General features: G+C 41.5%; 1 protein-coding gene across 2 annotated transcripts in view; it reads left to right on the top strand.

The window, feature by feature from the left end:
* Positions 1-2,143: 2,143 nt before the first annotated feature.
* The window catches only part of TSC22D1 (TSC22 domain family member 1), a 94,388-nt gene continuing 71,267 nt past the window's right edge, over positions 2,144-25,264 (top strand). Inside the window, exons 1-2 of one of the 2 annotated variants that reach the window (XM_030036317.2) lie at positions 2,144-2,605; positions 3,312-6,169. In XM_030036317.2, the coding sequence (XP_029892177.1) occupies positions 3,345-6,169 (2,825 nt within the window). In that variant the 5' untranslated portion in view covers positions 2,144-2,605; positions 3,312-3,344. Of the gene's footprint in view, positions 2,606-3,302; positions 6,170-25,264 lie in introns of those variants that run through there. The other variant, XM_030036315.2, reaches the window with a different exon arrangement.

The following is a 25,264-nucleotide window of genomic DNA, read 5'->3' as shown; positions in this document are numbered from 1 at the left end:
TTACATGTCAATGATTTCATAGTGCGTGTATACAGGCAGTGTCCTAGAGCCACGGACGGAGCAAGGGTTGCAAGTCTACCTTTCAGATACCTGGAGACCTGAGCTGAATTCTTGTGTCTGCATTCCAGACATAAAAGGAATTAGGCTGCAAAAGGTGGGATTTTCCTCAAAGCCACCCCTGTCCCCACACCAGGTGAGAGCTAGATAAGCTAGGTTAACAGGGAGAAGCAAGATGGAAGGGTGAAATTCAGGAACAGGCAGCAAAAGCTCGCACGGCGTGTGTGACCTTGAATCCTCATCCTTTTCACAAAATGGAGCTTTTTTAGTGCCTCAGTGATTAAACGCCACACGCCGAACATGGGAGACTCAAATCTCCTCTCTGCCTGAAGGAACTAACATTTACATCTCCCACAAGAACTCTCTAATGACTCAGCTATATGATATAATACCTTGGACTCTCACAACTTTCCTCCCGTTCAAGCTCTACTACTCTTCATGATGTGCTTAAATATTCACTGCAGCAAACACCAAGCCCTGTTTTTTCCCCTGTGCCCTGCTGACTGTCCTAACCAGCGGTCTTCATAGTCAGGTGACAGAATTAGCCTGAGCCAGTCAAGTCTTGCGAATGTTTTATTATTCCATGCAAACCAGACCAATTTCAAAGCGGCAATTTGGGACACCTCCACCCGCTCATGGATGCCCGTGTTTGGAGACAAGGACGTGCAAGGCGAGCAGCTCTCTGGGCACTCACGCACACCCTACCACCGGGCTGGCGGAGAAAAGGGGGAGAGAACCTGTCCCCCTCTCCGTAGGGAAGCAGGACGCCCAATTTATTGCGGAAAGCGTTCCTGGAGAGGGTCCTGCCGGTGGGAGAGGTGGTGATGGTGTCAACCTGTCAGGCTTGTGTGGCCATGAGATACCCGTCTACCTGCTGGGCAGCTCTGTGCACGCCGACAGCCGCAAGGACGCGAAGGAAAATCTCCCGGAGGTTTTCCTGGAAGGAAAATCTTCAGAGATCAGACGGTGGTTGCTCCACGAGGAGGAGAAGCTCTGTTTGGGACGGGGAGAGCTGGAGCAGCTTGTCGAGCTTTGCCGCCTGGCTCCGACAAGGGCCACGCGGTCTTTCTTCGCCGGCACTGAAACATCGAGGGAAGGCTGGTGGATTTCACCTCAATTCCGTTCAGTAACTTAAAAAATACCTCTGAACGGCATCATTTTCGGAGCAGCGCTCCGTCGCGCTTCCTCTCGAGCCCTCACCAGAAGCTCCTCCACGCACCCACCCACCCATGTCGCTTGCGAATGCCGAGGAACCATCTCACCTGACCCGGCTGCCTCCGGGCGTCGTTCCCCCCTCGGTACCGGCGGTGTGTCCCCCCCCCCCCGCCCCGCTCTGCCCCGCGTCCCCGATACCGTTTCGCCGCCTCAGTGCTCGCCCCGCCACCGGGCTCGCACCTCCCGCCCCGGCAGCCTTCCCGCCCGCCCGGCTGAGCGGGGAACAGCGCCTGGAGAGGAGGCTGGGGGGGGGGGGGGGGGCGGCCATTTCGGGGCGTGAGGAGAGTCACCCGCCGCGACCCCCGCCGCGGCTGTGGGGGGGGGGGGGGGGAACACTAGCCGCCGGGGGCACAAAGGGGAAGGCGGCCCCCCCAAGCGAGGCGCCTCCGTTTTCCCCGTGCGAGGGGAGAAGGAATGGGCAGGAATATTCTGGACCGAGGAGGGGCGGGGGGGGGGGGGGGGAGGAAGAAGGTGATGAATAACTTGAATAAATCTGCAACGGAGAGGGGGAGGGAGGCGGCGGCGGGTCATGTGAGGCACAGTCATGCTGCGGGCCCGAAGAAGAGGCAGAGAGGGGCACCTGGGGGGGGGGACACACACGACACAAGCAGCCATGGCCACAGCCCTGCGCCCCCTCCCCAACCAGCAACGCCGCCAACGCGGAGGAGAACTCCCCCCCCCCCCCCCCCCTTCCCTCGGGTTCGGCGCCCGCTCGGCAATTTCCGCCAGGCGAAGCCGAGCCTATTTCCGTCAGCCTCGGCCAGACGGGCTTTATGTCTGCCAGCGGGGCGCGCGTGCGCGGCGGCCGCCATCTTACGTTGTCTCTCGCCTGCCCTCCCCTTTGGCGAGCTATTCCCCTCCCCCCTGCAGCCCCGCGCAGCGCCCTCCTCCCGCGGCTCCGTGAGGAGACGGGGCCGGGAGAGACTCCGCGGCGGCAGGGAAGCCGGGAGAGAACCCGGAGGGAAGAAAGGACGGGGCGGACGGGCGCAGGCGGGAGGAGGAGGGCTCGATCCCGGTGCGCGGTTCTGCGGAGGAAGAGCGGGTGCCGCCTGTTATAAAGGGGGAGGAGGCGGAGGGGGAAGGAAGAGCGTGCGGAGCGGAGCCTCCTCCAGAGACAGCCAGACACAGAGGGAGGAGAGAGAGGCTGCCTGGCTGGCTCCCCCTTCCTCCCTCCCTCCTTTTCATGGACTCTCTTGTCGGGCTGCTGCTGCTTTTCTTCCCTCCTTATTCCGTCTCTTTAATACCCAAAATGATTCAGCTCCATGGCTGCCACTGACGGGGATGTGCCTGCCCGGCTCAGCCTGCCGCTGCCGCCCTGCCGTGTGCCAGTCCTGTACGTATCTGCGCTCTCCTCCTCCTACTACTACAGCGGGGATGGCGAGGGGCGCCGTCCGCCTCGCCGGGCTGCCCTGAGGGCCCGCCGGCTGCCCTCGCCCCGCCGTCGAGCAGGCGGCGGCCCGGCGGTGGCGGCGGCGGCGGCCGCCGTGGGGAGGGCGGTTCTGCCGGCTGCCGGCGAGCCGCGGCGCCCGGCTCAGCCGCGGGGAGGAAAGGGGCTCGTCCCCGGGGCCGGCCGGCTACCGCGGGCATTTCGTCCGCCCGTTGCCCACCGCCCCTGGGGAGAGGGGTAGGTGGTGGTGGTTGGGGGGGGGGGGGGGGGCGGCCGAGGAGGGGGGTGGTGGTGGAAATAAAAAAAAAAAAAGGGGGGGGGGAAGGGAGAAAGAAAGTGAATGGCGGAGGATTGAAAGTGTCACATTCAGAGGCGCTAATCTAGAGGCGGCAGAGGACCGGTCCTCGCCCCCTCCCTGTCTCGGAGGGGAGGAGGAGGAGGAGGAGGAGGAGGAGGGGAGGGGGGTGGTTAGCGGCGGTGCCGAGGCGCCTCAGCCCGTGCTCTGCGGGAGCCGGGGCGGGCGGGGGGGGTGGGTTGTGCGTGGTGTCTCTCTGCCCTGCCGTGAGCGCAAAGCTAACCGTGTGTGTGTGTGTCTGTCTCTCTCCATACCGGGGGATTGCACTCTTAAAATACACCCGATACAATGCACCAGCCTGACTCAGCCGCAGACATTAGTGCTAGGAAGATGGCGCACCCGGCAATGTTTCCTAGAAGGGGCAGCAGCAGTAGCAGCGGCAGCAGCTGCGTTACTGCTCCCACTGCACCAGGTACCGGCGTTGGGAGCACTGCCCTCTCTGCCGAGGATTATCAGCCACCTTTGCTGGTCCAGCCGCCGCCTCCATCTCCTGCAGCATCTTCATCAGCGGGTCCACAGCCGACACCCCCTCCTCCACAAAGCCTGAACCTCCTCTCGCAGTCTCAGCTCCAGCCACAGCCTCTTGCACAGACTGGAGCTCAAATGAAAAAGAAAAGTGGCTTCCAAATTACCAGTGTGACCCCTGCTCAAATATCAGCTAGCATGAGCTCTAATAACAGCATAGCTGAAGATACAGAAAGCTACGATGACCTGGATGAGTCCCACACTGAAGACCTGTCGTCTTCAGAAATCTTGGATGTTTCTTTATCCAGGGCCACTGACTTGGGAGAACCTGAGAGGAGCTCCTCTGAAGAGACTTTAAATAACTTCCAAGAGGCAGAGACTCCAGGGGCTGTTTCTCCAAACCAGCCTCATATTCCTCAGCAGCATGCTCCTCTGCCTCATCACCCACAGCAGAGTGTTGTGATCAATGGAAGTGTTCACCCCCATCACGTTCATCACCACCACCATCTTCACCACCACCATCATGGACACCATCATCCATCGCATCCTGGGGTAGGCAGTGCCCCAGTTTCTGGAGGACCACCGCCCAGTCCGTCGTTTAGGAAACTATCAACAACTGGAAGCTCTGACAATGTTATATCAACTGCACCAGTTTCTGCTGCATCATCCACTGGTTCCCCAGCACCTGTCGTGTCTAATATCCGCACTACAAGTACTCCTGGCAATTTAGGTGTAAGTCCTGCTACTGGAACTAGTACCTTAAATAATATGGGTGGTGGTAGTTCTAGCATGGCAAGCAGCATGCTTGGTACTATAAATTTAAGCAACATCACGAGTACTGGTAACGTAAATGCTTTGTCTGGAACTAGCAGCAATGTTAATGTGAATATCTTGAGTGGTGTTGGCAATGGTACGAGTGCTTCCTCTAGTGTCATTAACAATGTTACTAATCCAGCTGCAGGAATGGCAGTGGGATCAAGCCAGCAGCAGCCTGCATCTGGCACGTCAAGGTTTAGGGTTGTAAAATTAGATTCTAGTTCTGAACCTTTCAAAAAAGGTAGATGGACATGCACTGAATTCTATGATAAAGAAAACACTGTTGCAGTTTCAGAAGGAGTAGCAGTAAACAAAGCAGTAGAGACGATAAAACAAAACCCGCTTGAAGTGACTTCTGAAAGGGAGAGCACCAGTGGGAGTTCTGTTAGCAGCAATGTAAGCACACTGAGTCACTATACAGAAAGTGTGGGAAGTGGAGAAATGGGAGCACCTACTGTGGTACAGCAGCAAGCGTTTCAAGGTGTGGGTCCGCAGCAGATGGATTTTAGCAGCGCTGCTCCTCCGGCAATTCCAGCATCTAGTATACCACAGAGTGTTTCTCAATCACAGCTTGCACAAGTCCAGCTGCATTCTCAAGAAGTAAACTATCCACAGCAGAAGCCAGGGGTCCAACCTCCTGCACAGGCCAGTCTAACCACTGTTACTGGGGTTCAGCCAGCCCCAGTTAATATACTAGGTGTATCCCCATCTCTGGGCCACCAGCAACCTGCCATTCAAAGTATGGCTCAACAGCAGCTACCGTATTCTCAGCCGGCGCAGACTTTGCCAGTTGTACAGCAGCAGCAGTTGCAGTATGGACAACAGCAACAGCAGCAGCAACAGACAGTTCCTACGCAGATGGCCGCAGGTCACGTTAAGCCGGTGAACCAAAACTCCGTTACGGGGGCTATGCCAGACTACATTCAACATCAGCAGATCCTTCAAACTCCAGCCCCTGCCATGCAGCCTAGTTCTACAGGGGTGGGAGCAGGGCAACCGGTTCCTGTTGCCCAGGCACAGAGCATGCAGCCTTCAGTACAAGCACATCCAGCCGCTGCCCCGGCTCAGCCTGTTGCACATGCTCCAGCGGCGATACCAGGTGTAGGTACCAGTGGTCAAATGCTGAATGTTGGGCAGCAAGGAAGCGTAGCTGCTGTGGTGCAACCACCATCTGCTGCAAACCAAATTCCACCTCCAGTTATGCCGTCAACGGCTGCTCCTCCATCTTCACAAGTAGTGCAGCCTGTGCAGACAGGAATAATGCAGCAGGGATTGCAGGCTAGCGCTTCAGGCCTTCCTCAGCAAATGGTCATTGCTCAGCAAAACACCTTGTTACCTGTACAGCCGCAGGCACAAGGAGTGGAATCTGTAGTCCAAGGGATGACTGGCCAGCAGCTGCCTGCGGTTAGCCCTATACCTTCAGCTAGTACTGTTCCTGCACCAAGTCAAGCTGGTTCAGCTGTGCCTCCTGGCATACCTTCTGCTTCTATAGGTTTGGGACAGCCACAGAATATAGCACAAGCTTCAGCTGTGCAGAATGGGAATTTGGCTCAAAGTGTTAGTCAGCCTCCCTTGATATCAACAAGTATAGGTATGCCAGTGGCACAGAGTGTGCCACAGCAGATACCGCTAAGCTCTACCCAGTTCCCCGCACAATCACTAGCTCAGTCAATTGTAAGCCAAACTGAAGATGGCAGACGCCCTACAGAACCTTCCTTAGTGGGTTTACCTCAAGCTGCCAGTGGCGAGAGTGGTGTTGGAGCATCAGCCGTTTCAGATGGTGGTAGCAGCAACATGCCATCTTCTGCCTCCCTCTTTCCGCTGAAGGTGCTGCCATTGACAACGCCTCTCGGAGTAGATGGTGAGGATGAGAGGTAAGACTGCCTGTAACTTTATTAAAAGATAGACTGTCTGATAGTTCGATTTGCACTAACTTGCAGGTCTTGTTACAGCCATCCGATGAAATGAAGCGGTGTGATGTGTTTGTCTAATTAGAAATATTTCTTTTCTCAGGTCCCAGCACATGTAGGTATTATATTAAAATACTTGTTTTTCTCTTGAGGGGGTGGGTTGTATTGATTATGCTCTGAAACTACTGTGTGGGTAAATTGTGTTTAACAATCTGTGACAGTGTGTATATTCCCATTGTATAGAGGAAGACAAAAGAATACTGTGGAATGTGGGTATGCTAGTGGTGATTGTAGTTTAGATTATTTATTATACTGAAATAATTAATATTTATTCTTAGGTAGATTTTTTTTTTTCACAAGCCTAGACTTCATCCTGCCTCAGCTTCTCTTTTTCAAGTATTAACTTTACTCAGGTTGAACCAGTTGCGAGCCTGTGGTGTATGTAGAAGCCTTCTCTTTTTGACAGCCAAGAGACGCTGTAGGCAAATGAGTATGGTGGGAAAAGGGAGGTTCAGCAACACCATTGTGGCTCTTTAAATTGAACTTGAGGCACTTTTGGTCTTGGTGGTTTTGCTTCAAAGCGTTACTCCATTGTGAGAGCCGCTCAGGCCTGCGGAGGGGTGGTGAGCCTTGAATCTGGTACACCGATTCTGTGCACTCAGAGTAAGAAAACTGCACATGTATTCCCACCTTCACCTTTTGAAATAAATGACCACTGACTGATCTTAACGGCATGTGCATGTGAATAGTCTCATTCCTTTGACACTGTGTGCAGAGAATCTGTGTCAGTTGTGAAAGGTCCTTGCATGTGCAGGCTGAAGTGATCTGAACAGCAGTTTTAATGTGTAATTGTTTGATACTAGTTATGTGTGGAAATTCCTCACTGTATTGAGGACCTCTTGTGATACGTGTTTTACAAATGGACAGGAAGACTGTGGTGGTTCTCCCGAAGAACTCCCTTGTCTAAGAATAAGCTACGTTAATGGGAGAAGTAACTTTAAGGTAGATAACCTGCCTTGAGAACGTGGGAGAGGACAGAAAAGAATGCTAGAAGAGAAACACTGAGACTCAGGTGAAGAGACAAAACACTAAACGCTTACAAGGTGGGGAAAATGCCATAGTAATGGGAGGTGAAGTACTTAAATATCTTCTTGGTGCCATAACTTAAATGAGGAGTAATATCAGTGGCCAAACTTTATTAAAAAAAAGAAATTAATAAAAAGGGTTGCTGGGAGAGGTTGGAGTCTTTTCTTAATATTGAAAATACTAACTCTATCAGCAGTCTCTGATTATGTTGATCATGAGGTGTTGACTGCCTTAGTGGCTTTCATCACATCTTTCTAAGATGCCAGAGAGCTATAATGAGTAGCAGCTTGTCTTCCAGGAGTGCTAGAAGACAAGTTCCAACACTGTTTCATTCTGATTATTTTTTTTAGTCAGTAAGTACGTGAAGGTGGTAGAAGACAGATTGAGGTGTTAAAGCCCACGGTGTCACCATTATGCTACTAGCAGTCAATTTTCTCAGAAATGTTTTTTGGTTTTCCTTCCTTCGATCTTTCTAAACCAGGACACTAATCCTTCTCTTCATGGGTCCTGTTTGTGTTTGGTGGTTTGTGTTTGGTGTTTTGTTTTTTGTGGGTTTTTTTTTTGTGTTTGTTTTTTTTTTTAACCAACCAATGAAAAAAGCCCCGTAAGCTTTCAGGGCATCTTAGCTAAGTAAGAGGTATCTCAGTGATACTCAGTGTTTTGGAAAATGACATCTAGCATGTGACTGTACCCTGATTTTAAGAGCATATGTTAGCTGTTTGTCATGATTGGTAGTTTTTCCAGAATGTTTAAATCCCTCAGGGTAACAATAGCCAGAAATACCTTCTTCCTCTGTTATTTGGCTAGACAAAGATCATATCCTTTCTTCTCCCATGCACGTTGCGTCTTTGTTCAATCTGTCATCTCCAGGTAGACTACACTTTTGTTTAGCTGCAGTTGGAAAACCATTTAGATTCTTTACGCAGAGCAGGATATGACTCTCTTAAATGGAGACCAAAAATAATTGTGGTTTTTTGCATGGCAGTAGTGGTCAGGTCGCTTTTGTGTACAATTAGATAATTTACAGCAGCACTTCTCCCTGTGTATCTGTCTGTAACACTAAAAACTTAGTGAGATTGCTTCTGTTTCCGCTTCCAGGGGATCTCAGGGCAAGGTTTTATTTATATTGTCATATTGACTGGACCTTCTTTTGGTCTGGAGCTTAGACCTCATCTCTCACTAAAGGTAGTGCAAGATAACACTGTTATTCTGCTTGGCTCCTCACTTCTCTGGCCATCGGATGTCTCTAACCAGAGTTCTCTTGAGAGTTTTTTGCCTGTTTGTTAGATTATTCCCTCTTTTACAGGAGGTAAAGGGTAGTGTATTGTAAAAGTACATAAACATTTAAGAAGCAGGTATACTGTAAATATGTATGTATAAAATCCCCATTTCTCTCTCTGTGTCATGTGCACACAAACATATATCACTGAAGATTTATATCAATACATCCCAAGAGATTCTAAACCTGGCAAGGGAAAAGGTAGGAGAAAGAACTAAGCGATGACATAATTGGGCCAGTGAAGAAGCTGTAAAATTCCATTTAGTGTGCCTTTGAAAAAACATCTGACCCATGTAATACCTTGTTTAGATTAACTCCCAGCTTTCGTTAAACCTGTATATAATTGCCTTTAAAGACATGCCAGTATCTGTAAGTCTTTAGCCCTGTTCAGTTATTAGAACACCATTTGCAGCTCTTTCTATGCCTGTTATCAGGGCATGGCCTTTTAAATATAGACAGTTTGGAGTGTATCTTCTTTGAAAATGTAACCTTTATTTCCCCAGTATGCGTGATTTTTTTTTTTTTTTAAATCTTCACTCTGACTTGAAATAAGAGATGTTAAAAATGAACTGCTTGGCAGAATACTGTATGGAAAATTAATTTGCACACTTTAGTTATTAAAGAGGATACAAATAATACCATCATAGTTTCTGTATTAAAAAAACCAAACAACCAAAACCAAAAAATCAAAACAAAAAAACCCCACCCCACACGTAGTTCTTCTGACTAGTCTTTCTTCAGCCTGTTGGGTATGCCATAGGTGTTTGTATGTTGGTAGATTCATCATCTCTTCTAATATTTCAAGCTACAAAAATGCAGGCCAGTTTTGTGGTTGTTAAGTATTTTTTTTTCTTAGCTTGAATCATGGTATGGACTCGTTCTAGTGCATGATTCTCATATAGTTTTTTGGATTTGCAGCAGTTACCTCGGTTTACTCAGTTCAGTTATTAAATCCTGTCAATTTTAGACATGGTCTTTTGAGCTTAATATCTCATCTCTAGAAGTGTAGAAGAGGATTTCTATTTTTTATGCTTTTGAAACTTAAGTATGGAAAAGTACATATTTATATTGCAGTGAATTCTTTTGTGTATTTATACTTAGTGTTGCAAAATCAGTTTTACATCTTCCTAGACAATGCTTTAGTATGCTATGGATGCTTGTAATAAGATTTTGTACAGACTTGTATAATTCTTAAATTACCTGTAAAATGAAAACTTAAAGAAATCAGTGTATTTTACAGCATTTATAAAGGCTGCTGTAAGTGAATTTAAAAATAACTTAATCTGAACTGTTGTTTACCATTACTCAAAAGCAGATTTTGTGAATGAAAGATAACTAAAAATTGTCTCCCTGTCCTTGACAGCATTTCCTGTAGAGTTGCTTTCATTCTTTAGTCTGATGCAAGTTGTTTTCACCTGTTTGTGCATTTCATCCAACACTGAAGTGAAAGAGAAAGGAGCAGGGGATGATAAACACATAAAACTGACATAGAGGTTTGAAGTACTCTTCATTGTCTGACACTCTCATGATTTTCTTTTTGAAGAGACATTTTTATTAAAAGATCCCTTTACAGCTGGACAGAGTGGGGAAAAAAAAAGTGGAGGAAATGTTTTCTGTATAGGATGTACATTTTGACTTGTTACTAAGTCTGTGGAGAGGCTGAAAGATTAAAGCTGAGTGTGAGAATTGGAAACTTGTGAACAGCCTTTGAGTATCTCTGATAGTAGTAACTAGTACAGTCAGGAGATTGGGTGAATTTTCATCATGTATGCAAGTATGTAGTAGGAAGGTTGATCAGGTACAAGTGAGACTTACAGATAAATACTTGTTGAAGATGTTAGTAAGCAGTAGTGAATAAACATATTAAAATAGAACTGGAAGCTTCAATTAAACATTATTTTTGATGCGGTAACTATTTTGCATACTTATTTTTATTTTGTAAGCTGTTTTAGAGTTTATATGGGTTTTTTTATTTGCTGTGAGTTTTGCTTCTGTGTTTGATGAAAGAGGGAGAAGATACTTTTAGAAGATACTTCACAACAAAGGATTTATGGTGGCTTAGCATAGATTTTTATGGTTTTTTTTGTTGTTGTTGTTGCATCCTAGGGGCAGTGTTGTTTTCCATTTTTCAGATTTTAAACTTGCTTCAGAGTCTTGCCACCAATTTGAAAATTGCGTAACTTGAGTTCTAGGAGATTGACTTTTAAAAAAGTCAAATCTTCAATTTGGCTGTTTATGAAACTTGAAAATATTACTTACCCTCAGTAATGGCAAGTCACATGAGTAAAAAGAGAGCGCTTTGGCAAAGAAAATGTGGTTGCTGTTGTGTCATGCTGACAAGTTCAGCTTCTCATTTCATCTGATGAAATAAAATACCTACTGTTGGCGGAACTGACTTAGCTCTCTGCTCTAAGTAAAGAACAATGAGGAATATAGGGTCTGCACCTTGTATGTCTGCTCGCCAGCTGTAGGTGGCAATACCTGTTTGGATGGACCTTTTTCTGGTGGCTTTTATAGATGCATTTTCTGCATGCCATGATATGCTTTGAACTAAGGATTGCTGCAGTGCTTGGTATTGCATTGTCTTTAAAGACAGGAAGAACCAACAGATTTCAGGGGGTTGTAAAAGGCATAATTTAGCCCTTAAGATAAGGAAGATTGTTGCAGATGCTGAGAAATGTCTCTCCAACTGATAACGTGATTTCCAGAAAAAGTTCCTTAGCACTACAGTTTTGGCTGCTCTTTGGTAATTGTCAGTGTATAAGAAGACTAAATCATCTATGTGTGTGTATGTAAAAACAAACAAAAGGTTTTAAAATATTTAATGTTACTGTCTCATGATTTGCATTCTTTACGTTACAGGCTAATCTGGAAATTAGAATTATCTGTTTGTCGCTTTGTGTAGTGCTATTGAAGTGTTTCAGCCTTTACAAGTTACTGTGATCTAGATAATGCCACAACAGAGTAATGATTGTAACAATTGGTGGTAAGCTAGCAAAGTTAGGAGGATGGGAGGGGAAAATAATTAAAACAACCCACCCCAACCCAAAACTCCAAAAAAACCGAAAACCACCCCAAAACATTAATGTATCTTGCTTAAGTGTAAATAAAAAGACATACAGGTAGCACATCTATGCTACAAAAAATCCCCTGTAATAATGCTGTTCACTTTACAGAGAGTAATAAAAAAGCCTTTTCAGACCTGTCTCTACCAGTTTCGGAAGCAGGTCAAGTTGTAAACAGTAGTATTGCTAGTATAGTCTTTTAGAAGAAGAAACTATGCACATCTGAATATCTGTAATAATAGCAAGTGTATTCTTGCTATGACCTTTTTGGGAATGATTTGTGATCTGGGTTTGCAGTTTGGTGTAGGTGAAACGTAAAAAAAGAATAGAAAAGAGTACTGTGTATCTGTTGTCATTGATTTAACGCACTGGTTCTTTTCTATTCTTGATTAATTTATGAGACTAAAATGTGCTGTGTGTAATATGTATTATACGTTAACAAATGACTAAAAACTTTTTTAAAAGTGGACCTATACCTTTCATTTACTGCACTTAGGCCACCAAAGGCAATGCTATTAAGCAAAATCATGCTTTAACAGCATACTAAGCAGGGACTAAGGGTAAGATTATTCAATAAATTATTTCATGGTAATGGTAAATAAGGAACTAGTTTATTCTCAGTGTGATTGTACAAGAAACAATAGCCTAAAGCTAAGATGGAGAGAGCTTTTGAGTGACTGGAGATACCACTTTATTTTAGCCTGTTCTAAAGCATTCATGGAGTTACGAATTGCATGATGGAAGTGCAGCATAATTATGGTATCAAATTGGAGCACTTGATCATCCTTTTGGCTTTAATGTCTTGCAACACTTTTTAACTCTTGGTCTGCCTTTGGAATTTGCTAACAAAGATAGTTGTGCTACTGTCAGTTGTGGTGTAGAAAACCTCATCAGCTCATTTTGTGCAAGCCTCCAAACACCTGTTATGCATTATCAGTGTTTGAAGCAGGATTTGGTTTGTGGTTGCAGTTACATGCAAAGTCTCTATCTTCCACTGAAGCTAGATAGACTTTTCTGAGAGGGAGATTGAGAGGTTATAAATGTTTGGCAGGCAGAGATTGTAATGATCCCATCCATACATGTAAACTCTAGAGTATCGCCAGTGATAGTTAGATATTTTATCATTGATGGTTACCTGATGGACTAAATGACTTGCTAGTACCTACTAAATGAGAACTTCTGACTTTGGTGCCATGCAGAGATTAAGAATGATACTCATCATAGTTCAAATACAATGTTATGCTTTAACTGAACGTGTTCAATGCTATGAAATTTCTTACACTTGCAAGGTAAAAATCTTGAACACTTTGGTTCAGTAGAGCAGAAAAGTCACAGTAAACTTGTTCACTATTTTTCTTCAAGCAATTAATTTATTAGACTTTCTTTAAATTATTTTGGCTTTTTTTTTGTACGTCAAAATATTCCTCAGTATTTTTCTACTCCACAGTCTTAACTTACACTTACGTGTCTTGATTTCATCTAAGTTGTTTTAACCTTTTTTAATTCAGTTAGTAATTTTCCAGAATTTAACTAGTGTTTTTATCATAATATTTAAAATTAGAGAAAGCGTACATTGAGCCTAAACATTATTACTGTAAGTTTAAAATAATGCTATATGAATTATTAAAAAACATTTAAACTGGGCTTTATAAACATAGGAATATGTTTCAGTCGAAGTGTTGCTCCATATGTGCTTCATATATGAAGTCAAGCTTTCACCACTGTGTTAAGTGGGAAAACTTCACATGTAGGTATGTCTATATTTGGGCATTTAGGCCAATGCGTGTTGCCATGTGTTTAAATGTTTTTTTCTTCACGTTTCAGTGTTTATTATACTGTTTTTGAGGTGCTTAGTATTGGTGAAGCTTCATATATTGAGTACCTTTTGACAATCAGGACATACATTTAAGTATTACAGGCATTCAGGCTTGAAGTTCTTGTCCCGGTTTATATTTCTTCTTGCAGTGCAGGGTTAGCGATGGTCCAGAATAGTCAAAGTAACTTTTCTTTGTTCAACAGAGAACGGCTACCTAAACAACCTATCTTTATAATTAGCCTTCCTTGCTCGGGTTTGTAGGTATTGTACAAACTGAAATGGATACAGAATTTTGAAAGTGCATTAGAAGAAGAGAGTAGGGAGTAAAGTAGTTTGAGGTTTTGTTTATCATTAAGGATTAGAAATTTAACACATTTTTGAAGTTGACTGTAGTCCTTGAAGAGCAACAAATGCAGGTACCACTGATGTTTGTTTTTTCTCAAGGAAACTTTCAGAAATCTGTGCTTCATGTTTATTTTAATAAAGCTTAAGGGGTATCTTGATCATCTGTTCAAATGCTTTTGAATAACCCATTCTTTTGAGTATAGTGGAGGAGTACAGATTTATAAATTGTTAAAACAGGCAGCAGAACGTCTTCTGTAAGTTTAGACTTAACAGAAGGATACGGATGGGCCCACGGTCTGTTAAAAAGTAGACAGTATTTCTAGTAAGGTATAGACTTGATAGCAACTGGAAGTTGGTTGCAGTGTGTTTTATAACCTGCTGCTTAAGTGTGCTAAACCACTTGGCTGGGCAAATTGTTTGAGCTTGTGTGTGACTTAAGTACTTGCCCAACCTTCTGTTTGTATGTCTGTCTTTTTGGTTGTTTTAATTAGCAGGGATATCCAGCAGAAACTTTTCAGGGCTCCGATTTCTTTGTGTGTAATCAAGATTTGAACTTCTCCAGCAGTTGCTTAAGCAACAGTATCAAAGTACTGTGCTAAGTATTAGGGACAGTACTGATGTGGATACACATTCAGTAATAGTCTTAGTGTCTTAATGCATTTAATAATAGCTTTTTTACTACTATACCGCAGTGTAGTTCTTAAAGATGAGTTACGCAGATAAGGTAATTTCAGTGCACAGGGCTATTAGTGTATGCTTATTTCTGTATCCTCGGTGTTACACTTGGTTCGTTCCTGTAAGATCAGAAGGTGCAAATCAAATGTAAGTTACACCATTTTTTTTCAGACGTTGTTGATCTTTTATTTGTAATCCATTGTCTCATGGGTCAATAACAGTCCTAGTTATTGGTAACTAAGTGTTAATCTTCTTTGGTGCTTACATATCTAGTAAGCAGTCCCTTTAATTGCATAAAGTGTTTCGTTTCTGAATTTAGTATCTGTTGCGAGTTGCTTGTGCTTTGTTTAGAAATGGTATTTTCCTTTAAATTGTTATAACAAATGTATGGTATAGAAGTAACTTTTAATGTTTTTCCAGTAACTTTGAACTCCCTGTGCAATGTAGAGGGATGAAATCCCTGTCAAACTTAAATGCCTTTTAAGCTTCCTCTGACCTTTACTTCACCCAACTCTCACAGTTGTGTAGAGATGAAAGAGAGAGGTGATGACTGGCAGTCCTAACTTACATATAAGAAGCTGTAGAAATCAAAGAATTCAAAACGTAACCATACTAAATTTGTGTTTCTATGTATTTAGTGCTGTTATAGCTAGTAAGGAAGATTGTGATTAAAAACTAACCCAGTAACTCATGTATGATTGCTTTGACTTCTACTGTGACTGCAATTTTGAAATACTTCTCTTTTTAAAGAAGAGCAAGGAAAAATTTCTTGGGCGGATTCTGAATAGTGAGTGACTTGTTTGGCCTATATTGCCACTGAGTTGGGATAAGCATAGTCAAAAAAATAACTTGTGTAGATTTCCTGGAAGATTATTTTCAGCTTGGTAATTTTACTGGATGTATGTGTCAAAGTATCATAATGTATTTTTGTACCATGTGAAAAGATTCTGTATTTCTCTGAGGAAGTCTTGTCTGTGGACTATAAACAGCATTTTAATTCTTAGTTATAGGTTGAGCCTGGCAGAAGGGGAATGCTTTCGTTTCCTCTGGGATTTCGTGAGGGTTCATGCAGCAATGCCTGCCCTATAGAAAGGCATGTAAGGGGAAGCAGAACAACTCAGGATGTTTCATGATTGTTGTGTGTGTCAAACTTGCACGTGGTGTTAATTTTCATTGTCACTTGTGGTACAGGATTCTCAAACTGAGCATCTCTGAACTCTGGCAAGGAAGGATTTTGTAGTAATAATTAGTTTATATTCAGCATTATGGTTTGTTTATGTTATAAGCTGTTTAGTGAAAATCTTGACCTGGCCTTAACCTGACATGTCTACTAAACATCTTGATTAATTTTTTTAAAATTCTTTGGTCTAAAATTTGGAACGCTGTGTATACATGTATATAAGACCATATAAAGCTTAATTATTAAAAAACCAAACCAAAACAAAACCAACAAAAAACCCCCTCTAAAGAAACCTGCTGGTGAGAGAAGGAGCAATTGCTGCTTTTACAGTTTCATTTCTTGCAGTCTTACAAAATAAGACCAAGTGAAAATAAAAGGAACCATGAGTTAATGACTACATATTTTAAGTATTTGTTAAATAATTTACTGTAGCACTCAAATGAATTCAAGGTATAAATGTACCTCTTTAATCTATTGAATGAGGTTATTATGTTAAGAATGGATCAGCAAGTTGCACTGCCAAGTGTTTCTTTAGTAGGCCTAATATCCTAAATTGGGTGAAATGGCAAGTTACTCATAAATGCTCAGGGATTGGTGCAGGATGTGCATGTGCCTCCATGTTCTTTTCTTTCTTTCCAAGTTTGTGAGACTCCTTCCAATTCTGTAATTGCTTGTGAAAAAGAGGAGTTCTCGTGCACGTATTTGATTGGAGAGAGAAGAGGGAGGAAAGAAGGTGTGAAATGTTTATGATGGTGGTTTTGGTTTTCTTCTTTCTTCTTCTGGTGGGGAAAGCAATTTTAAATGGTATCAGGCATGCATGTGTTAGAGCCAAGTATATGTAGTTGTTGGCAATACAGCCTCTTCTTATTTATGGGATAGTAGCTAAAAGGCCTAGCTGTGAACTGGGGCTCCGCTTTGCTGGCTGCTTTATAACAAAGAGCAGAAAAGATGATCCTAAAGGACTTGCTGTCTGATGTCCATATAATTTCTGAATTGATTTTAAGACAGTGATGCTGTAAAGCAGGCAAAATATTAAATGTTTTTAGTAGTTTATAAAAATACAGAGCAACAAAGCAGGATAGTAATCTGTATATTCCCATAGAGATGTACCCTATTAATAATGAAGTACACCATCTCTGGAATACTACTGCACTGAAAATTATTCAAGTCACCATTTTGTCATGAAAGCATGGGTTAGCCTCTTTTCTAAGGTTTTACTGACTCTGCTCTTGGGATGTGTAGATTCTTAGTGCTGCTTGCTTATGCTGGAGCATGGTGAAGTAATTGAGCAGTCTTTTTATTTCATTGGAAATTAACACGTAAATGGAAGATGATTTGCATGAAGATATTTTCAGCTTCTAGAGAGTATTGTGATCTGTGGAAGGGGAAAAAATAAATATTAACATATTATAGCAGACATTTGTGCCTAGCAGTAGTTATCTTTACTTTTTGCATTTGCCTGACTATCAGAATCCAATCTCTGGGAGTCTTTAATGTGTATATTTACTGTCCAAATACTTAAAATATTTAGAACATGCTTTTTTAGTGCCTGTGAAGTTATTGGATAAAAGTGCTTTCTCTGAAAGTATCACAAACAGTTCTCCAAAGAATTCTGTAAAGCACATTGAAATTGTGTGAAGTGTTTATAGGTATTTTAAAATAGAGGATTGTCTTGGTGTTTACTGACCTAAAAAGTGTTTAAGAAAGCCATGCAAACCTCCCTCTTAATACTTTTTAATTGCAGAAATGTTTAAGGAAGCTTGCTTTTTTAAAGTTTATTTTTAGAGTTCCTTCCGACTCCAACCTCCAAACATGATAGACTAAACTTTTTGTTAAATGGTGGAGTTTGCATATTATGTTAGATGGATGATCAGGTCAGATCAATGTAAGATCCATGCAGTTATCTAAAATCCCAAACTTTCTTTTTTTCTTCTTTGGATTTTAAAAATCCTGTAACTCGGTGAATTTACAGGTACTCTTTAGAGTTACTTTCTCAAAGTTGCTGTCAGATAGCTCTGGAACAGAAAGAAGTACTTTGATAGGCACTAGACCTGCTGTCTGTGACTTAAGAGGAAAGTTGGTTTCTTCTGCATTAAGTCTATATGCAGACAAATCTTCCCGTGCTTTTGTTACTGTGATCACTGGAACAGTCACACAGATTGCATTCGTTGAATACTATTGCCGTGTAGCTTTGCACAATTTGGCGTAGGCAACTTTGGTGCTGAGATCTGTGTTCAGAAATGTTCAAGCGTAAGTTTTGGTTTTCTGTAGTAAATGGTAATATGTGTATGTAGAGCTTCTGTAAGTTATATGCTAGAACTTTTTAAACAATGCCTTTTCTACTAAAAACTTCAACTTTCTTGGACAGTATTTTTAAAAAATGTAACTATAATATGAAAAATCACATCATATGAAACGATTATCTTCTGTAGCATTTTATGTACTAAATATATACTCTATCCTAAGGTATACTTCTGTAATGAAGTTCTTAAAATGAGTTGTCCCTGTGCAAAATACTTAGAGCATGACAGGTGAACACTGGGCACTTTAATTTTTGCTCATCAGTTGCATGTTTTCAGCCACTGATTAATGTTGTCTGCTTCTAATGAAGAGGCAAGATTTAGAAACAAAGGCATTTCAGGAATCATGAGGTTGCTGGAAAGATCTACGTTTTGCTTCAGGAATAAGAGTTAAAAGGAGTAACTACCATTGGTAGTCTAATCTGCCTAAAGTGACAACAAAAGAAATGTACCAAACATAATTGCCAGGAAAAATAGGCTTTTTTCTTTATGAAAGAAGATCCAGCCATGTCTGAATACTATTTAATTACAGTGCCTGTCAGTGAATGTGACAAGTTTCTGTGAGATTGTCCTTAAGTGGTAAACAAAGGTTGTTTGTAATCTCAAACTCGTAAGAAATGGTTTGAAATGCAGTATCTGAAAAGAGATTTGCAATTTTTTTTCTGATGAGGTAACCAGTTTTTCTCTCTGTAAAGCATATTGACGTTAGTGGGTTGAATTAAGATTGCACAGACATGAAACATGAAAATTAAGACTGTCTCTTCAGTTCTGGCTTTTCTGAGAACTAAAACTGAATAAAAATCATGTTTGAAACATAACAATGAACACCTAAAATGCCAGGATGGCTGCTGTTGACTTGGCAGCTTGATCTTCTTGAAGGACATACTTGCGTTAATTCATCTAATCAACTAATTGATAACAGTAATAGAAGAAAGAGCTGCTGAAGAAGGAAGCTGAATAGAGCCCTGTGAAGTGGAGAACTTGAAAATCCTGAATTGAGGTTTGCATTTTGGAGCAGTTTGGAATGGAGACTTTGAATCTTTAGCCTTCTACGACACAGGTATCTGGAAACGTATGTGCTTCTCTTACCTTCAGTATAATTTATTGGGAGGGGATATAGTTTCTCTCTACTCCCTCTTGATGGCTTATGGCCAGAGGCCCACTGCCATAGGAAGAAGTGACTAGTGGAGAAGCTTTTGGCCAGCTAGAGTGGGTTTTGTAGGGTCTGGCTAGTATGACTAGAGTGTTGTGGGGATGCCATATATCCTTGGAAGCGACTGTGTTAATTGATGCTTAACTGTTGAGGCCAGCACCTTCCGGAAGTATAAGTAATAGATGTAATAGAGTAATTTACTTCACGCATACGTTCTCCAAGTACAATGGAGTGTCTTATCTGGTCACTTTTGTGTTCCTAAGAATTTTCCACTCTTACCGCTATTACTGTGGTGAATTAATATGCTTAAGAGTTCCAAACCTGTTGCCAAATGTGCCAAAATGGTCATTTGGTTTTGGTGTGGACAGATAAAAAACCCAGAATGTCCATCATGTAAATTAAACAAGTGCTTTAACTTGAGACTTTGAAAACAAAAAGCTACTGAGTTAAGGCCTGCTGTGTTGCTGGAGCCTGTCCTACAATATCTCAGAATTCAGTTGTGGTGGTGTATTTTTTTTAAAATGACTAAAGATGATCTACAGGTATTAGAAGGAATTCAAAATGAAATGACAAAGGAATACCTAAACCAAGAAACAAATCTCTAAAGCTGAATGGTAAACCTCCGTCAGACTTCTGATTGAGACAATGACTCATAAGGAGCCTAAAGCTATGATAACACACCCACTTTTTTGTACTTTAAATTATAAATGAGAACTAGTTTAGAACAAGATCTGGACCTTATGTGCCCTCAAATAATTTGGGAACAAGAGGACATGGATAAAATTGCTTTGGCTAATTTTAAGGAAGGTTTTGTCCATGGAGCTTATTGCCACAAGATCCTGTGGAGGCCTAGAAATTAACAGCATTTAAAGGAAAAAATATGTGGACACGTGTATGTTTATGTAGGAAATGATACAGAATTATAATAGTACATGAAAAATTAAATGACTTTTGGCTTCAGCTTCTGGGACTACTTCTAGCTAATTCCCAGGAAGCAAGTACATCTTTGAGATAGATGTGCTGTAGCTGCTACTTTCACCTTTTTCAGTGACTTCTGGAGTGGTTGGTGCTGGCAACTATTGAAGACAGGGTACTGCTCCATACCTTCTTATTCCAAACTAGAAATAAATTAAAACTTAAAATTCTTTTTATTTAAACTTTATTGAAAATAGTATTGAAGTGTGAGGGCAGGAGAGGAAACTAATCCAGTCAAATGGAAAAACAGACATACAGAAGGTGGCCATATGTACCCTTGACTGTTGTTTATAGAAATGCGAATGATCGCAGTTGATCCCATAGCTGCTAAAAGCTAGCTGGGATGCAATAATGTGTTATTGACTTTATGGAGTAGCAAAAGTTTAGAGGTTGTTGCACCTTCAAAGTAGGGAAAAGTGTAACAACTGCCCTACTCTGTCGAAGCATAGGTCAGAAATTAAGATGACATGTAAGCAGAAGCAAGATATTTAAGGTTTCATTAGCAACAGAAACACTTAGTTGCAATCGTTATTTTTCAGGAAGCTGTTCTCGTGCTTGAAAAATGTAATGGTCATAACAGCAATGGCTTAAAATAGCATTTTGGATGCTATAGCACTGGCATTAGAGCCTCATTGGCAAACATCCAGGAGGCCTGTAAAAGAAGAAAAATGCTTTAAATGTTAAACAAGTCTTCAGAAGGCAGCTTCTGATGTTTAAATTTTCTAAAATTTTAAAATTATGTGCCTATTTAACAAAATATTTGAGAGTGAGCTTAAAATCCTGTAAAGACACACTAGGTAACAACAATTTTTATTGGCAACACAAAATAATTAAATTGATTATAGGAGTGCATGCAGGGTAGCTAGCTGTGAAGAATTACTAAAGTTGTACAGAGTAAAGCGGTAGCTGTGCCCGTGAGGTAAGAAGAAATAAACTTCAGCAGTTGGATTTTTCTGTTCTCCCTGCTTGTGTATTTTTCAAATGCTTGGTTGTACATCAGGCTACATGGTAGGTCTTTCTAGGCGAGTTCTTCTTTATAAACATAAAAATGTTAGTGGTTATGTGATGGAATTGAAGAATGTCATTTGTCCTTTTGCAGGATGCTGCAGGTACCAGGAGGAGAGATGGCCTTTAGCAGCCTCCTTCCCTGCTCCTCCCAAAGTCATCCTTGGTAGTTACATCCTGCCTCAGGGGAGGAAAGATGCCTTCTGTTATGATAACCCCTCTTAGAGTGTCTGTGGATAAGTCCATTAGCTGTTGCTAATGAATAAATAGGCAAGTAGCAAGCATTTAAAATTACCAGGTTCTCAATTTTACTGCTGCCAGCAAAGGACTCTGAATAAAAGATGTGAAATGCTTCCTGTGCTTCCCCTTCCAATTCTGTCAGGTAAATGCTGTTACCAGAGTTGCTCTGAACTGTCTTTGTAGTAAAAAAAGAGAACAGGACAGTTCAGCTTGATTCATGCCTGTGTGGCCACATTTGCAACCAGGGCACTAATAAGTCATTTTAAAGAGCGTTACCAGGACTCTGAAATCTGGCGTAACTTTTTCAAAACACTCCCTCACCACAGTGCTGCTTTTTCAAATGCTTTAAGTAAGTAAAATTGAGGAGGAATTTGACTTCATGCTACTAATAAATTCTGGAGCACATTTTTCAGTACTTACAGATTTCTGGAGTTGCTGGCGTATCAGGTGCTCTGCAGATCAGCAAGCACGTCACAGTTCACTAAACCCCAAAGGAGACAAGTAATCTACTTAGTTTTTTTCTGACTTTATTTAGAACTTCTAGTTTGTAATATATTGAAAATAGCTTTCTTTTAGTTGTGTTGTATTTCTGTTTTAATCCATCCAACAGCAGAATACTTACACAGAGTAGAATGTGTATATCTTGTCCAGTCTGTGGAGCTGTATGTTTTGCTTAATGAGTTTGTGCTTGGACAAGACCTGATTATGATCCCCAAAAGAGTACCATTGTGGGAAGGACTTAAGTCAAAACCTAGGTTAAGACAAGCTCCAGGTACTGTATCTGCCTGTTTCTTTCCTTATCATGTGGCTATCTGCTAAATATTAGTATTGTATTTCATCTACAGCACCTGTTCCAGGAACCCTACTTCAGAAGCTGGAGGAGTCTGCTGACTTTTCAGGGGTTGTACCTGGTGTTTGGAGAGGATGTTTGATTAGGTTTTAAAGAGGGGTGTGATGTGGATTATACGCAAATAATGCAATTATGTTGCAGGTTAGCAGTAAAATGAGTAATAAATTTAGAAATGAAGGAAGCCTGTTGATCTTGTTTTAAATAGAAAAAGTTTGGCAAAACTTATTTTTTTCCTTTTTTTAAAATTAATTGCAGTTACTAAAGCAAATAAATTACCTTAACATTTTCTAGATATCAAATACAAACTATCTCAAATGTTCCCTTTTGGCTGCAACATCAGGCAGTATTGGAGGGAATTACTATGTTCGGCTTAAAATACAAGAATCAAAAAACAAGGTAATATACTCCCAAGTCATTGCATGACATATAACTAATGTATAAGACCAGTTAGTAAATGTGGTTTTGCTTAGTATTAGTGTCTTGGCATGAGTTTCCATACTTAATCTGTTTTTTTTTTTGTCTATAACCTGTTTTCAGTAATAAGTTCATGGAGACTATCTTTCCATGGCCTTAATGAGTCATCTTGAATATGAGATTAGAAAGTGCTGTATAACACAAACTAAAATAGGATTAGTCAAGTGTTCTATTTACGCTTTGACTACTATTCAGGAAATTTGTTTCTTCCTCATGCTGGATAGTCTGTGTTTGAAGTTTGCATCATATTGTTGTCTAGGTGATACTGTAAAATGCTGTGGTTATGGGAACAGTAAGGTGGTGAATTAATTGTTCAGTTAGTTTTGAATATCTTAAACTTCTCAGGAAGCAGATACAGAGTTGTTAGAAGTGGAATAAAATACCCATAAAGAAATAACAACCATAATGTATTATGTTGGCACCTAACACGTGCCACATCTTGCTCATGTCTACTGAAAGAGGGACAAATATGAGCATCTAACGTTCTTGGAAGATAAACTGGAGGGGGATACAACCACATGTATAAACTACTTATGTGTAGCTTTACTCTTAAGAAAATGTACCTGACCTAATGTACCTCTCTAATATACCTTTGTTGATATCTCTGTAAAGTGTCCTAGGAGAAAGGGGTCTGAAGAAGTTGGTGACTTTAGTGATCTGTGTTTTTTGGACTTGACTTGTATCATGAAAAAGACAGTAATTTGTATATTGCTGAGTAGTGCAGGACAGCTGGGCCTTTGAAGATCAGGAGTAGAAGCTTGACTGCAGGGGAAGACTATGCTCATGAAGGTGGTTAAGTAGCCAAAATGCAGGACAAGAAAGGGGTGCCGATAATCAAGACTAAAAGGAGTGTGTTCTTATGAAAGAGATCTTCTGGTAGGGAATGTTTATAAACACTGGTGGGTGGGGAAGGGCAGGTAGGAAGATAAAGCCAAGTGCGTTGACTGTAAATATATCCTCTTCCTCCAGATACTACTCTGTAATAGTATGTGGCGTTTTAGCCCTTTATTTTAAGCTGCTGTACTTACTCAGTATGTTTAGGTATATCTAATTAGACTGGCTAGCACCTTTTTCAGAAACATTTTCCACACTGTCATTGACTAGGGCTTTTCTGCTGATCTTACAGTTGTTACTCTTGTCTTTTTATCTTCCACGTTTATGGTACTGTGGAATCATTGTTTTTAAGATGTGCATGTAAGAATTCTATCTGTATGTGCTGCTTCCTGCATACAAGAGGATATGGCTGTGATGAACAGTTCAACGGTGTAAGGGGCTAAACTGCTCTAAACTAGCCAAGTAATTCTGTAGAATGCTGGCTGCTGGGTTGGATAAGTTTATAAATCTAATTAGCTGAGTAACTTAGTGCCAGTAATTTTAATAGGTGTCTTTTGCAAAAACTTCTGTTATGCAATCAGTTATGATTTCAGCAGAAGTGTTTGAAGTATGCAGTATTGGTTAGTGGGCTGTGAGGATGGATGGAATGTTATTTCTGCTGGATGAGGACTTAAGGTAAGGTGCTCCTGATATACTTCTTGGTTCTGAGTAATTGAAGAGTAAGTGTTGACTCTGTTTTGTCTTTGAAAAGAATTGTCACTGCTGTTTGAGTTTTGGAAACAATCATGCTTTTGTAATGAGGGGTTTGAGACTAATGGAAGAAAATTATGAAGGGGATTGCTGAGTTTCTAGTATTGCCGAGTATTTAGATTCTTTGGTTTGGTTAATTGATGTGGCTTAAATACTTTGTTAAACTCTATACCAAAATGGTACCAAAGTCCTTTTATGTAGGGAGGGGAAAAAAAAATAAATCATCTAAGTAGAGTGAGGATGAAGACAAAGCTCAGAGGAAAAATAAGGAAGCCAGAACGGCTCAGTGTGTAACTCGTACTGTGTAAATTGCTTTGAAATCAGTGACTCCTGATGTCAGTGCCCTTAAAAAATGCAAAAGGGAATAGAAACACTTGCATGTTATGTAGATCTCTACTGAAAACTTGTTACTCTCGTTAGTATGTGACTTACTTTAAAATGTAAACTGCCAAAATCCAGAAGCTTTAGGAGATACCAGATGGAGAAGTAGAATTTCAGTGATTGTATTTACTAATAAGTATATTATTCCTTGGAATGAGACTGAAATGCAATTTTTGCATTGTTTGAAATTCATATGGAAAATAGGAACTGTTCTAAGGACTGTGGAACCTGATTCAGATACTTGTGTAACCCTGTTTTTCTATTTTGGTTTGGATGATCTGATCCCCCATGTTATTTAAGCTTTTCAGTTGCTGCACAAAAGAACCTTACATCACATTCCAGCATCAAAACAAGCCGTTAAATTCTCTTGTTTGTACTAATAGTTTTTGTCCTCTAAAGGTTAATATAATCAGTTCAAATAATTAGCTGTGTAATAGAAAGCCTACTTAATAATTAAAAAAATCCCAACGCCTGAGGTTTGATGCATGGAAGTCCCAGGTGTGAAGGGAGATGGACAAGCAAATCTTTCCTTAACTTTTTAATTGATACCTGATCATGCAATGCTGCATAGATCCAGGAAAAGGATTCTTAAGGTATTTAGCATTTATGATATGATAGTTATTTCTGTGCTGTATCTAGGCAGGATTAATT

This window comes from Aquila chrysaetos, chromosome 14, assembly GCF_900496995.4.
Source record: "Aquila chrysaetos chrysaetos chromosome 14, bAquChr1.4, whole genome shotgun sequence".
Classification (NCBI taxonomy): Eukaryota; Metazoa; Chordata; class Aves; order Accipitriformes; family Accipitridae; genus Aquila; species Aquila chrysaetos.
This window is presented reverse-complemented; position numbering and strand designations above follow the sequence as displayed.